Consider the following 16,161-nt stretch of genomic DNA (forward strand, 5'->3'; position numbering starts at 1 on the left):
CATATATACCTACATACATATGTATGTACATACATATAGGCAACAGACAGATATATATATATATATATATATATATATATATATTGTGCATATATACATATTGTACATACATACAAACAGACAGGCAAAAATAAACATTTGGTGGCTGAAAAAGAGCACCAACAGCCACAAGTTATTTTATTCTCAGTCTTTTTATACTTTATTAGACAAAAGTTCTTTACAAAATTACCTCATAGATAAAATGTTACACAAAGGGGGAGTTTCAGAAGGAGGTCAGAAGTAAGTTGAATGCAGTGCTTCATTCCATAAGCTCATTATAAGTTCAAATCATTTTCCATGGTCTGCTTTATCATGGTGCACACCTGTGGCTTTACCCTTGGGCCTGGCCTAGAATGAATGTTTTCCTTAATCACAAATCTATCCCAAGCATATTTCTCTTGTTAGTGCAATTTATGAAAGCTGATTGTACTCCTTATTACAGCCTTCGCTTACTATTCTATAAGGAGGGAACACATTCTATTCTTGATTTTAACTTTATTACATCTTTCAGGCAAAACTAAAACCATATCCTTAAACTTTCTTCCTAAAATTATATGAATCAAATCAGGAGTTGTATAAAGTCATTAATACATCTAAACATTATTATTATATGAAAGTACATCTTCGTATTGATCTGCAGGAAAATTGCCCAACAGGGTGAGCTGATGCTCAGGAATCATTAGGTTATGTAATAGTGGCAGGAAAGGCATATAGCAGCAGGAACCAAGACTAAGTCTCTGGGGCCACACCTCTCCATAGTGCACCCATCCTAGACATGCAAAATGGTAGTCTATCTCCAAAAAACTCACTTGCTTCCCATAGCCTTTCCTGGATGGCTTCTGTTAGAGAGCTAAAATCGACTTTTGAATAAAAATAAGCACAAATTATATTTACTCATTTTTTTCCACCTACTAGATTTTGACAGACATATTTTTTAATTGTATGTAACTGAGTATGTCTGTCTTTTAAGGGTTTTTTTCATTTGATATTACAATTAGTCATGCTGTCTGTCATCCCAGATATGTACCAAGTGTTTGTCTGTAACTGTGTCAGCTGCTTCACTCATTTGTCTTAAACAGTTAAGTATTTGACGCTCCCAGTTTAACTGTGGTATATGCATCCAACTATATTTTACTAAAACCTCTCATCCTAGTATCATTCATTGAATAATGAATCTTTTACTAAATTGAAAAGGCAGCTTATTTAAAGCTTTTCTGCAATTAATTTATGGCTCTGCTTATTGAGGTTTCAAATATAAGCATTGTCTCTACCTTATGTAAGGAGATAAAAATTTCATGCATAAACACCAACTTTTCCCTCCATCCTCCAATGTCTAGTAATTATTATTATGTTTAGTTCTTCTGTGGGTCCTTTGGCTACCTTATGCAGTTTTGTTTAACACTCTGTTTCAACAGCTCTCATCAGTGTCTAGGGTTCAACTGAACAAGTGCACAGCCAGTGACTCCAGTAGCTGAAGGTTGTCTCTGTACCTCCAGTTTCCATTAAAAGAACTACAGTGCAATTTATTAAAGAAATAGAGAATTCAGGAACCTGAGTCTCCCAACAAGCTGCTGGGTTTCATCCAATTATAAGCATCTAAGTTTAACGAATCACAGGTAGTCAACCATCCGAAGATCATGTCTTAGTACCACCAACTCCTCACCATGACCGGTTATTTCTGAGCCTTAATCACTTTTTCTGTCTGTAAATATTAAATGCCCACATTGCAGAGTGGCACTCTTTGAACCTCTCCTGATGCTATGTACTGTCTGAAGTGTTCTTTGCTAAAGGCACTCTAAGTTGTCTAAAGCTTTCTTTTAACACTAGCTATTACTCTCATCAATATAATGGTGTAAGAAAATAAAAGAAAGTACATTTTTAACCTGTCAGTACGTGATGTGCGTATGTTTGAATATTACAATGTGGGCACCCCACATGAGGAGGTCTTTCCTTGTTTTCCACCTTGTTTAATCAAGGTTCTGAATATACAGCAGTATTATGCATGCTAAGATAAGTAGCCAGGGAGCTTCCAAGGACTCTCCCGTCTCTACCTCCTATCTCATAGTAGGAACACTGGGATTACAGATTAATGCTACTAAATACAGCATCATGTGTACTCTGAAGATCAAAAATCAGGTCAACACAGTTGCACCATTGACCCACTAAACCCCCTCCACAGACGAAAAGGGAATATATTTTTGTTTTTGCCCCCATATCATCTATAATGCCAAAACTTTTAATAATAACTGATAACAATAGTATATGGTTCCAGGATATACAAGGCAACATATCAAGACCCCACCCCACCCCAAAAAAAAAACCCTAAATAAATGAATAATACTAGTAGCAAATGAAGTCCTGTGCCTTCCGTCTTGGGATGTAAGTCATCCTTTTGTTTAGTGTGTCCACACTGTATACATTACCTACCTCCATTTCTGTGACCACCTCTGTTATCAGATCAAGTGCTGTACTAATGAAATACTTATGTTCAAGTAATATTTTTAATATAATAAGGCACAAATTTTAGTGTGGCATGTTATGATTCTTCTAGCATTCATCACTAATGTGCCTAATTTATAAGTTATAATTTACTGTGTTTAGAAAAAAAACATAATATGTAGAGTTTGATGTCATCTACAGTTTCAGGCATCCCCTGGGTGTGCTGTAATGTATAGGATGAAGATTTTTTTTTTAAAGACCACTATGTCAACTGTCAAATTCATTCCAAACTTTGTTCTAATCTCTGAGAAAGTGAATACAATAAAAGATGTAATTCGGAATTTCCATATTGCCGATCTTTAAAAGTCACCCAACGCAAATTTGGATCCTTGTGCATTGCCTTCTTGCTTGAGGGACAAAGTTCTAGAACTGGCTGCACACACTTGAGATCCTTCTCTGGGTCTGACCTTCCCCTTTATCTCAGACTCCGCCTTCCTCATCCGCTCTTGGTCTACGGGTGTACACCCCTGGGCCCGCCCCGTGGGGCGGGGCCTCTCCCGGAGACTGCGCACTAGGGCCCTTAGCGGACCCGCCTGCAATTCGCCGACTACGATTGGCTGCTTGCTCCTCAGCTGCCTAAAACTCCTCGGCAGCCCAAGGCTTCATGTTCACTTTCTCTCACCACTGTAGAATGGGGCCGGCGCCGCGCATCCTGGAACTCTTCTACGACGTGCTGTCCCCGTACTCCTGGCTGGGCTTTGAGGTGACGCAGGGGAGCCGCCCGGGCTGTGGTCTGCGAGGCGAGTGCCCAGTGGGGCACTGGTCACCGGGCTGCAGAAATTCCTGTCGATGCCCTCAGGGTTAAGCACAGGATTCAGGTTGAAGTTCACTTTGTGCCTTTAAACGGACCGTGACTCCGCCAAGTAGGGTCCTGATCCTAAGGTCAAATATTCTCTTTCCATAGACCCTAGAAAGAACAGAGGCGACTGCAATGAAGCTAGGTCAAGTTCGGGGAGGGGGATCAGGGGCGCTAGGATGCTCTACGGGATGAAAACCGTACACTGGAGTAAGCATTCTGGTATCTATTTCAAAGAACTGAGAGTTTTGTCCTATTAAACCAACCAGTTCAGTGTGAAGTGCCCATCTCTGCCCTGCACTTAGAGGCAGAAGACAGCCCTCAAATGCCACACAAGCTCCCCTTCTTATCTCTGCACTTGTAGGTCCTATGCAGATACCAACACCTCTGGAATATAAAGCTGCAGTTGCGGCCCACTTTAATCGCTGGGATCATGAAAGACAGCGGTAAGCATGAAGAAGCTCCACCTCTCTGGGCAAGGAGGGTTGCTTTCTGTGGCCTGAGGGGCCTGTCCTGCACTGAGTATGCAGACCTCAGCCTAAGCTAGTAGTTTGTTTTCTACTGGAGAGGTTCCCCAAGCCTGAGACCCTCATGTCCTCTCTCACCAGTTGTCTTAACTCTACACTGCCAGGAAACCAACCACCTGCTATGGTTCCCCGAAAAGGCCGGTACATGTTCAAAGAGATTCCTCTCCTGAAGCAGTTCTTCCAGGTTCCCCTCAACATACCCAAGGATTTCTTTGGTGAGGCTGTTAAGAAAGGTGAGGAGGAGGCTGGAGAACAGGCTCAGCAGTTAAGAGCACCGACTGCTCTTCCAGAGGACCTAATTTAATTCCCAGCATCCACATGGTGGGTCACAACCATCTATAACTCCAGTTTCAGAGGAAGCAGAAATAAATAAGTGAAGAGGGTCAGAAACATTGGGGAATATAGTGGCGAGCAGTCCAGCTGGGGCTTTCATAGGATATCAAGAAGTAAAACATACTTGTGTGGGGAACCCAGCATCAGCTAGCCAAAAGAGAGGGATGCGAGAAACAAGGACTGCATAGAGTAAATCCATTATGAGAAACTGGAATTAAAGACTGCAGGTGACGGAGCTTGGGGGCGTGTCTGAAAGAAGGATGGGCTTGGGGGCGTGTCTGAAGGAAGGTTGAGCTTGGGGGCGTGTCTGAAGGAAGGATGAGCTTGGGGGCGTGTCTGAAGGAAGGATGAGCTTGGGGGCGTGTCTGAAGGAAGGATGAGCTTGAGGGCGTGTCTGAAGGAAGGATGAGCTTGGGGGCGTGTCTGAAGGAAGGATGAGCTTGGGGGCGTGTCTGAAGGAAGGATGAGCTTGGGGGCGTGTCTGAAGGATGAGCTTGGGGGCGTGTCTGAAGGAAGGATGGCACGTTCCTCCATCAGGACATAAGGAATAGAAATCTTAGGTCTACATGCCTCTGCCCCCACAGGAAGTATAAATGCCATGCGCTTCCTCACCACCGTAAGCATGGAGCAACCAGAAATGCTGGAGAAGGTGTCCAGAGAGATATGGATGCGTGTATGGTCTCGAGTAAGGGCTAAACTCTGAATCCTGGAGGGAAGGGACGGGGAGCTAGATGACATTCTGACCTTGCCCGGGGCAATTTCCAGAAATAGGATCCTGCTGTCATACCGGTCTCTTTGCTATTTCCTTCTGGCTAAATGTTCTCTTCTTCTTAGGATGAAGATATCACGGAGTATCAGAGCATTCTGGCTGTGAGTGTCTAGACTGGACTACCCTACTATTGCCACAGGGAATCTGAGAACAAAAAAGGGTTCTTAATGATTTAGAAAGTTAGTGTCTGAGGGGACAGGTTACTATAAAGTTGGGATGAAGAGGATTCTTTGAAGAATGTTCTGTGGGCTATGGTTGTAGCTCAGTTGTAGAGTTAAGCGCAGTTCATACTTAATCTGCTTGAGTCCCTGAGTTTAATCCCCAGCCACAGCAACAAAACGTCTACTGTGGATAGCATATGAATAAAATGAGTTTGGTGAAAGAAAAATGAAGTAAGTCAGTGTGGGAAAGGGAGGACCATGTGGGAACCCTGGATGGGAAAGAATGGAGCCTTCTGTTCACGGGCCTCCAGGGATTCCCAGCGCAAGCTTCACTGATGTATGCCCATCATAAAGCAGGAGACTTTACCCAGACAAAAAAGATAACTGACAAGTGAGAATTAAACAGATGCTCAGTGAGAAATAAATGAAAAGTGCTCAAAACATGGAGTGCATGCCAGACAGGGAGGGGGCTTTAAAAGTTAGATGTTCTTTGGCATGAAGTCAAGAAACTGAAAATGATCTTTTTCTCCTGTATACAAATGATACTTGACACATATTCTATTAATATGTGAGACACCAAATCACTCCTAAGCTAGATATGCAAAGAATGGGCTACATTTCCCTCTAGTGTCTATATCTAGTTTCTAAAGGCATATACATGTGGTGTGGTGTGTGTGTGTGTGTGTGTGTGTGTGTGTGTGTGTGTTTAGTCTGGTTTTACTTAATACTTAGGATATCTTGTTAATTCAGTGGCTCATCCATTTCCCCTGTTTCTCAACAACTCATTTAACTATTAGGGACAATGGCTCATAGGAGGTCACGTTGTAGCTTCTCAACCTGGGCTGTACACTGGCATAACCATGAGTGCCAAGTGTCATCCTCAGGAAAGGCTGATGTCATCAATTAGGGAATAGCCTTCATACTGGGACTTTGAATAGCTCCTTAAGATATTCCAGGTTGGAATACCACTAATTCTAAACTTTAACGTGCATCCCAATCAGAAGCCCTTTCATTGTCTAGAAGCCAACAGGTAGTTGTAGCCATGACTCTATTCCAAAAATCTTGAGGAAAATCTACAGGACTTAGAACCTTAGGTTTCTGACCTCCCTTGTCATTTGCCCATTCATTCATTCACCCATTATTCATTCATTCATTCATTCATTCACCCACTCAGAAAATGTGGGGGTGACAACACATTTGTTCCTTGTTTAGAGAGGAACATCATTTGCTCCTCTCGAAAGGTGGTTGTGTGATGATCGCTGCTATACAATAATACCCAAGGCAAGGTAGAGCAGATGGGCTCTGCCCACTGGCTGCCTGTCATACAGGGTACTGAGACTGTTAGGAATTCTAAGGCAAAGGGACAAAAGCACTCTGGGCTTGAATTCTAGGGATATGGTGTTTAATGATGCTATTGACAAAAGTTTGTGCCTCTAAGCAAGGAATAAATGGCTGTTCTGTGCTGTGTCCTCATTGTGAAATGGAAAAATGAGGCTAGCTGGCCTCTGCGATGCCCTCTGGTGCAGTTTCTGTGACTTTGACTTCTTTGTGCCCTCTGCCTTTTCCACTTACCTATAGACTTTAGGAAAAGGAGACAATCTGTCTTGACTAGGCTAGATAATCTGTTACTTGCAGTTGAGCAAAGGTCTTTCCAGAAAAACTTGAGAACAGAGAGGGAAAAGAATAAGGTTTCCTTCCACCCCCACAGTGCAGTCTCAGCAATGCAGTGTTAGCGACATGCTCTTCCTTGTCTCCCCAGGCAGCAGTGAAGGCTGGAATGTCCACAGCACAAGCCCAACACTTTCTGGAGAAGATCTCCACACAACAGGTGAAGAACAAGCTCATTGAGAACACTGATGCAGCCTGCAAATATGGGGTGAGCAACTACATGTGTATTCCCCAGCCCCTGTCTAAAGAGAGAGAAGTGATGTCACCATGGCTGTTCATGTTCATGGCTGTTAGCTGCCTTCTTCCCATCATAAGTCTTCCCCAGCTTTCCTAAACATCTCATCAACTCCCTTTCTACCCCCCTTACCCTAGTCAAGGAAGGAAAGGATGGTGGTTTTTACAAATAAGAATCTATGTGCCACATAGGTAGAGCTGAGAAGATCCCTAAGGCCAACGAGTCTCTTAGCAGACATTTCATTTGCTTTGTTCTTTGCACCTCAGACCATAACCACTCGCTCTATCACCTTCCTTCCTATACTCTGTTTTCTCTAGGCCTTTGGGCTACCCACCACTGTTGCCCATGTGGATGGTAAAACCTACATGTTATTTGGGTCTGACCGCTTGGAGTTGCTAGCTTATCTGTTAGGTAAGTTCAGGTTTTCATTCACTTGACCTTTTGACCCCAGCCCAACACCCATTATATCACATGACCATAACAACAACAATAAAAGCTTCTGCTATTTCTAACAAGGAAGCCTTGTATTTAGTTGGTGCTGATCTAGGTTGTGTGATGTTCTTAAGTCTCCCCATAGGGGAGAAGGAAATCTTCTAGACCTTGAAGCTAAGCAGTTCTTAGAAGGTCCTGGGACTCCTTAGGACCATCTCCCACTGCTACCTGTCTTATGACCACGTATAGACACCTGTGATTTTTCTCCATCTAGGAGAGAAGTGGATGGGCCCTGTACCCCCAACTGCGAATGCCAGACTTTAAGACTGCCTTACAGAGTAATCTTTGATGTCTCCATCTGATGTGGCCCTGGGAACTGGAGCAAGAGTCCACCTTTAGCTGTGCCTGCCTTTACTTCTGTGCCTCACAAGTGCCTTTTGAAAAGCCTTAAATTCTGCATTCCCATAAAATAAAGTTGATGCCACTAAACAAAGCATTTCTGGATCTGTGTCTGCCTGGCTGGGGTTCGGGTACAATGATCCATGATCGGATACATGCTGCCCACTCCAGAGTCTGGGCAAGATGAACTCTTTCTGGATCCACAGCCCTCCTTGCTCCCCCAAGCACACTGGGGCAACAGTGGAGTAAGTGCAGGAAACAGTCTCCCTTTCCTCTCATTTATCAAAGACAAGAAACTAAGCTCAGTAGACTTAGCAACAAATCAGCTTGGCATTCACTGTCTCTGACCAGCCGGGGAAACTGGGAGAGAAGTAGGACTGGGATCCTAAAACTGTGAACAGTGGAAGGAACCAGGAAAACATCCAGCTGTGCTCAGATACTTAATCCAAGTTCAGAACCAGAGCAAGGTGGTCTCTGTCTTTGCTGTGACCTTCAGATGTTGTTTAGTCTTTCATAATTCCGAGATCTCGAGAACAGTATGCCTCTGTGTACAGCCTGCTATAAAATCCGTCCCCTCCTAAGTCTCTTCCGCTTTTCCACACCCTTCTCAGCTATTTATTTGCCTAAATCTCCACTTCTGTGTATTCCCTACTGTTCAATAATCAGAAATTTCTGCATTTTGGTATCATACTGACTTATGTGAGAAGTCTGTTTTGAAGCGCAGCCCACACTTGGACACATGATTGGAACTGAGGTCACAGCTTTCAATGAGGCTAAGCCTTCTTGCCAGCTGCCCTTTGCTTGCTCCCTCTGGCTTTCCCATTTTATATCCCATTTTCTCCCTGAATACCCTGTTACTTCCTGTCATTTTCCTTCCCCTGGTCTTCTTGACTGTGCTCTGTGCATCTTCTGGGATCTAAAATCATCTTCACCCAGGTTCACTGTTGTGTAAAACCGGAAGTACATCTTAGAAGGACTGTTTCCTTCTACAAAGGAGTCTTTAGTACATACAGTTCATATAAAATAAAAAAAAAAAAAACATGAAGACATCCACTGTTTACAAACATAAGGTCACAATAAAACAATGAGTAGCTTTGTATACATTAGAGCTGCCCAGGCAATAGTGAGTGTGAAGATTTAGGAATAACAATGCATGTCTCTGCGTTGCCTTCTCATCCAAAACCTTTGGCTATAGGCCCAGTGGGTAAAAGTACTAAGTGCCAAGTCTGATGACCTGAGCCCAACGCCTAGAACCTTCATAGTGAAAGAGAAAATGTCCTCTTAAAAGTTCTCTTCTGAACCATGCCACTCCACACACACAGCATGCACCATGGCACACACGGGCTCTCACACAAACATCAAAAATACATGTAATTTTCATCTCAAAAACATACGTTTTGCATAGCAGTAGTTTATATATTAAATACCACAACAGATAAACTTAGTATGGTCTCAAACAGATGAAGAAATGTCAGTTTATAAAATCCCTCACTGTAAGCACTCCTGTGCTTACCTACTGGGCCAAGCTACCTGGTATAACCTGAGAAATTAAACCATACTCGGTCCATAAGGATCACAGCAAGAGGGGCTGGTGAGATGGCTCAGTGGGTAAGAGCACCCGACTGCTCTTCTGAAGGTCCAAAGTTCAAATCCCAGCAACCACATGGTGGCTCACAACCATCCGTAATGAGATCTGACTCCTTCTTCTGGAGTGTCTGAAGACAGCTACAGTGTACTTACATATAATAAAAAAAATAAATAAATCTTTAAAAAAAAAAAAGGATCACAGCAAGACCTAGGCAACCAGATTTTATACCCTTATCAGAAACAAAATATAGTGGCAAATGCCAGGATCAATATAGTTGTATTTGCCAGGATGCAGTGACGTTTGCAAGCAATGCAGAGTACACAAGATTAATGTCTAAGACCAATTTCCTTGTCACGCTTCCAGGCTTTCTTGATTTCTAAGGGAGCATATATAGACACTCAAGGTGGTCTGCACATTTCACTGCCTGAGAAAGTACCTTGGTTTCTTGGGAACTGTAAGGCACATAGTGTCCCTGGAGCCATGGACTCTAACCAAAAAAAAAAAAAAAAAAAAAAAAAAAAAAAGAGAGAGAGAGAGAGAGAGAGAAAACCCTGTTGCTGTAATAAAAATATCCTGACACAGGTAGATTAAGAAAGGAAGGGTTTACTTTGGCTCACCGTTTGAGAGTCAGGCCAGTACGACAGAGAAGTCGGGGCAGTTGAGGGCTGAAACAGCTAGTTACTTTTTGCCCATATTCAGAAAGAAGAGCGAAATGAATGCTCATGCTCAGCTCACCTTTCCCCCTTTGATTCTATCCAGGATCCTAGCTTAGGGAATTGTGCCACCCACAGAGGCCATGTCTTCCCATCTCAACCTAATTGAAATATCCTCCTCACAGACATGCTCAGAGGCCAGTCTCTCCAAGTGATAATTGTATTTAACCAGCATAACTCCTAACAATAATGCGTCCACATATGTCCAAGAGAGAAGTGAACAGGCCCTGTATCCACAGATTTTAAGATTGCCCTGAAAATGGTTGGAATAAACAGCAGGCCATCTGCTTAAAACCTGTTCCCCCTTAAGAGACTGGAGCTTGGATTTTTCTGTCTGATCTGTCTCTCTTCCCACCCTTCCCCTAGGTTTGCCAGAGACAGTAGCTACCATTAGTACAGTCATTCGAAAAAATAATATGACTGTTTCTCACCCAAACTTAAAAGTAGAGCTACCATATAATTTAGCAGTAGCACTCCTACATGTACAAAAGTACTGAAATCAGTGTGTCAAAGAGACATGCTTAGCTACATTCACTGCACCACTGTCCATAGCAGCCAGGATAGGGAATCAATGTAAATGTCTGCTCACAGTTACACAAATGAAATATGATATACTGGTAATGCCATACTACTCAGCCCTAAAATAGAAAGAGTTTATGTTTGCAGTGCATGAATGAGCCTGGAAGACACTGTAACCATTCAAGTGAGCCAGGTGCAAAGGAGCATAAGACTGCTACATGGTCTCACAGGGAGCATTTAAAAGTCAAGCTGGGTGTTTTGGTATACAACTGTAATCACAACATCTGAGAGGCTAGGGGCAACAGATCTGTCGGTTTGAGGATTCCCTGGCCTTTATAGTATGAAACTGATAGAAGGAAAGGAAAGGGGATGGGTGGGAGGGTGGGTGGGTAGGTGGGTGAACAGACAGGTGGATGGGGAAAGAAAACAATAAGAAGTATAGAGAAGAGTCTGAATGTCAGTCTGCTGTGTAGTAGAATAGTGGTTACAGCAGGACAGGGCAGAAGTGAGGAAAATGCTGGGAAGATATTGACCAAAGTCCACAAAGTTTATGCACAACAGAATGTCTTTTTTTTTAATTAATCATTAAAATGATTTACATTCATTTACATTTCAAATGATATCCCCCTTCCTGGTTTCCCCTCCAGAAATTCCCCATCTCACCCCCTTTCTCCCTCCCCTTTGCCTCTATGAGGATGCTCCTACACCCACTCACCCACTCCCACCTCACCACTCCAGCATCCCCCTATGCTGGGGCATCAAGCCTTCACAGGACCAAAGGCCTCCCCTCCCACTGATGCCAGATAAGGCCATCCTTTGCTAAATGTGTATCTGGAGCCATGGATCCCTCCATGTATATCCCTCTTTGGTTGGTGGTTTAGTCTCTGGGAGCTCTGGGTAGTTTAATTAGTTGATGGTGTTCTTTCTATGGGATTGCAATCTCCTTCAGCTCCTTCAGTCTGTCCCCTAACTCTCCCATTGGAGTTCCTGGACTTAGTCCTATGGGTGGCTGTGAGTATCTGTGTCTGTATTAGTCAGGTGCTGGCAGACCCTCTTAGGGAACAGCCATGCCAGGCTCCTGCCAGCAAGTGTTTCTTGGCATCAGCAATAGTGTGAGGGTTTGGTGTCTGCAGATGGGATGGATTCCTAAGTGGGGCGGTCTCTGGATAGTCTTTCCTTCAATCTCTGCTCTATTTTTGTCCCTGTCTTTCCTTTGGACAGGAACAATCCTGGGTTAAAAATTTTAAAATGGGTGGGTGGCCCCATCCCTCAACTGGGGGGCTGTGCCTATCTACTGGAGATTAGAATGTCTTTTCAAAACCCGTTGTATAACATGATGAGTAGATTTATTTCCAAGTTGCAAAAGAAATTTATATTAAATCTTTTCATAGGTGATGTTAATAAACTCACTGCAATCTTTGCACAGTGCATACATATATCAAAACATTGTACCACATGAATATGTAGTACTCTATCAGAATGTTAAAATACAAAATCAGGAAAATATATAAGGAGAATACAATTCCAAAGTGCTCCATGTCTCTCCTTGCATGACCATGCAAGGTCAGTGTCAAAGATTGCAAATATATGTTCACATGGCCTCAAAAGTGGCTTATTGTTTTCTATTGTCACATTGAAATTCTTCACAATTCTTTGAAGGAAGGTTGAGGCAGGGTATCCCTACCCATCCCAGGCTAGCCATGAGTGTAAGATCCTCTTGACTCAGCCTCAAGACTCCTGGAACCAAAGGCATGCATCCCATTTACTGTATCTCTGTGTTTTGTTTTCAATCCACCGACCTACATTTTCATTTTGCATAGGACGGCACACACACACACACACACACTCACTCACTCATACATACACATTGTGTTCCTGATCTTGGAAGCATGTAATACATACTGAGTAAATTACCCCCAACAAAATGAAACAAAGTTTTTGAAAGGGGAAAAAAGGAGAGGGGGATGGTGGAGGTAGCAATAACTTGGAGAAAGCAAGGGCAGAGGAGAAGGGGAAGTCAGTAAGTGTAGAAGTCAAGTGCAGACTCCAGGAGCTGGTGCCTCAGGGGAGGCCAGAAGATGGAGAGCATGGGAGTCTCTGCAAAACTAGAGTTTGGGACCCATTAGCCATCATTTTCCTTGTGGAGAGATTTGCAGCCCTTCTCTATACACCTGCTATTAGTAGGCAGAGACAATAGTAAGAGCCCTTGAGAGCCCAGAGTAAGAGGTCAGTGTAGGCTTGGGAGGCCAAAGGAACTCCTGCTTCCTCACCCTTGCCTCTCATGCAAGGGTACAGAGTCTCTTCAATGAATTTAAAGAAAACTAAAACCATTGGCTTGAATCTGATCAACTCTTTTGTTGATTGATTGATTGATTTACTTATTTATTAGTAGATTTATTTTATTATTAGATTATATCAATGATTGTAATAGGTTGATGGACATGGATATTACATGCTGAAACACTTCAGAATCACCTGAATGGGCACCTTTGTGTGATGCCTTTGAATTGTGACTGCTGTGTCCTGTTTATGAGAAATGTTTTTACTTATTTAAATGTTTACTTGTTGAATGTTTTGAAATCAGACACTACCATTTAGGTCCACACGATTCCAGAATGTTAAGAAATAAGTGGGCGGGGGCTGGCAAGATGGCTTAGCAGGTAAGAACACCGACCGCTCTTCCAAAGGTCCTGAGTTCTAATTCTAGCAACCACATGATGGCTCACAACCACCCGCAATGAGATCTGACACTCTCTTCTGGTGCATCTAAAGACAGCTACAGTGTACTTATTTATAATAATAAACAAATCTTTGGGCTGGAGTAAGCAGGGACCCACCAGAGCAAGCAAGGTCCTACAAAATTAAATTCCCAACAACCACATGAAGGTTCACAACCATCTGTACAGCTACAGTGAACTCAAATACATAAAATAAATAAATAAATCATTAAAACAAACAAACAAACAAATAAATAGGTGGGAAGGCATGGTGACACACGTCTTTAGTATGAGCACTTGGGAAGCAGAGGCAAGAGAATCTCAGAATTTTAGGCCAGACTGACTTAAATAGCAAGCTCCAGGACAGCTAGGACTACGTAGAGAAACCTTGTCTCAAAAAAAAAAAAAAAAAAAAAAAAAAAAAAAGCCTAAGTAGGGAAAGGGGAAATCAAGAGATTAGAATTAGAAGTTCATGAGTTATTAGATCAATAACTGTCCACTAATTGCCACTAAATGACAAAGCAATTCTTTATTCCCTACTCCATGCTAATAACTAAGACACCCATAAAAGAAATGTGAGCAAGCCTCTTTGTCGAATTCCCAGTCTCTGCCCTTCCCAGCACTCAGTTCCTCCTCTGACCCACAGTACCACACGGAACCTTCCTACCAGCACTTACCATTTCCTACCCTGCTTTAGAGCTACCCATCCTTCCACAACAGACTGTAAGGGCTCCACCAGTGAGTTTCCATGTTACGCTGTTACATACACCTTACAGCGTCAGCATGACAAGTGTGAGGTAAAACATTTGTTGAATCTAAGTTTGCTAACACTTTCTTGGTGTGTGAAGGAGCAGGCACTTCTTTGAATCAGAATACAAAGTGCTGAAACTTCTTTGGCTATACCTACTCAAAACTTCATTTTGAAATCTTGTACCTGGAATGCCATCACTTGGAAGGCTGAAGCAAGATGTTCAGGGCAGTGTTACTATGTACTATGCACATTAGACACCAGGGGTCCAAATTTCTAATATGAATAAATTACAGAAAGAAGATAGCTTGTCTCATTTACAGATATGAATAAAGACAGATATAAAATGATATTGATTGTTAAATCTTAAATGCACTCTAAATGGTCATCATTTGGAAAGTCATTTATCAAATGAATAGTTCCCTTAAAATAATTAAATTATACATTTGTGGCTATGCTATAATATGTTAACATTTTAAAAGATGGAAAGAACATAATGCATGCCTATATAATTGACTGGGAAGTGATCTGAAGGTGTTTTCTAAGGGAGAGTAGTGATTTGCATTTGAATTGACACTTGGTTTTACAGGTGTCTGCCTGTCAAAAGTCGTCTGTTTCCTAAGGAGCTGAAGGGGTTTGCAGCCCCATAGGTGGAACAACAATATGAACTAGCCAGTAACCCCCAGAGCTCCCAGGGACTAAACCACCAACCAAAGAAAACACATGGTGGGACCCATGGCTCCAGCTGCATATGTAGCAGAAGATGGCCTAGTCAGACATCAATGGGAGGAGAGGCCCTTGGTCCTGTGAAGGCTCTATGCCCCAGTGTGGGGGAATGCCAGGGCCAGGAAGCACGAGGGGAGGGGGTGGGTTGGTGAGCAGGGGGAGGGAGTAGGGGGAGGCTGTTTTTTCGGAGGAGAAACCAGGAACGAGGATAACATTTGAAATGTAAATAAAGAAAATATCCAATAAAAAAATTCCTTAAAAAACTTTTAAAAAATATCTGTTTCATGGGAGAAAGGAAGAGCTTATAACTACTGACCTCTACTTTATTCAGGCTGAGGTATTTAGGCAGATGTATATTGATGTCTGCAGTTCCTTTAAACTGTACCAAAAGCTAAAGTGCATTGAAAAAAATGAATAAAATGACAATTTGGATAAAATGGATATTGGTGTGATAAAGCAAGTACAGCATAGTGCTGGTTGTAAAAACGTATGGTGTGTGTATTAGTTATACATTTTTCTCCACTTCTAATATTTAAAAATAAATGGTGTATTCACACAGATAAGAAATAATACCCAATGTATAGTTAAACGGAAAAAGAAAAATGTAAATCAACATTAATGGCAGGCTTCTGAATGCATTCAGGACAGTTTTTACCTGTCCATGGTCTTCAGTTGGGCAAACTGATGGTCTTCAGGGAGAGGTACTGGGGTTGAGTGAGGTCTGGAGGTAGAATGGATTTTTTTTTTTTACTATAATTCTCTTAACTATAAATAGTATCCCATAAACATAGACTGTTTTAATGAACTGAGACACTATATTTTACTGAAAGGGATTTTTGATTCATTAACACCTACACTGATGATTTCTCAGACCATCATTTATCATTTTTAAATCATGTGTCTTATCATCCAGCCCACATCCCAGAAGCCTGGGGACCAAAATCGAACGTGTTACTTCTCTAGGTTGGTCCCTGGGGGTGGTTAGCATGGGGCTCCGTACAGGGTAAACAAGTGCTCCTCTGTGAAATCAGGCTCTGTCGACAATCAGGCTCTATGGTGCCCTCTGCTGGTCTCACACAGACCCACCCAGTACATTCTAGTCTGGCTTTTGGCCACACAGTTCACCAAATCAGCCGGAGACACCGCGTGGGAAAGCATTGATAAGCAGAGGCTTTTTTTCTTCAAAAGATTGCAGATTAAAAATGGACGCCCTGGGAGTAGGACCACAGGCCTCATCCGGCTGGATCAGCGCCGGGGTAGCGGAGCGCAGGGTTGCCTGACACCCGCCAGCT

The 16,161-nt window shown here is 42.6% G+C and overlaps 1 protein-coding gene across 2 annotated transcripts; it reads left to right on the top strand.

Moving 5' to 3' along the window:
• Positions 1 to 3,049: 3,049 nt before the first annotated feature.
• Gstk1 (glutathione S-transferase kappa 1) lies at positions 3,050 to 7,955 on the top strand. 2 transcript variants are annotated; one of them, XM_021164885.2, is made up of 8 exons: positions 3,050 to 3,241; positions 3,699 to 3,780; positions 3,943 to 4,094; positions 4,779 to 4,879; positions 5,029 to 5,064; positions 6,884 to 7,000; positions 7,345 to 7,438; positions 7,734 to 7,955. In XM_021164885.2, the coding sequence occupies exons 2-8, from the start codon at positions 3,704 to 3,706 to the stop codon at positions 7,781 to 7,783; spliced, it is 627 nt and encodes a 208-aa protein (XP_021020544.1). In that variant the 5' UTR covers positions 3,050 to 3,241; positions 3,699 to 3,703; the 3' UTR covers positions 7,784 to 7,955. The 2 variants fall into 2 exon arrangements, with proteins under 2 accessions (XP_021020544.1, XP_021020543.1); XM_021164884.2 differs by having other exon boundaries at positions 3,966 to 4,094.
• Positions 7,956 to 16,161: the final 8,206 nt, after the last annotated feature.

This window comes from Mus caroli, chromosome 6 (genome assembly GCF_900094665.2).
Source record: "Mus caroli chromosome 6, CAROLI_EIJ_v1.1, whole genome shotgun sequence".
NCBI lineage: Eukaryota > Metazoa > Chordata > Mammalia > Rodentia > Muridae > Mus > Mus caroli.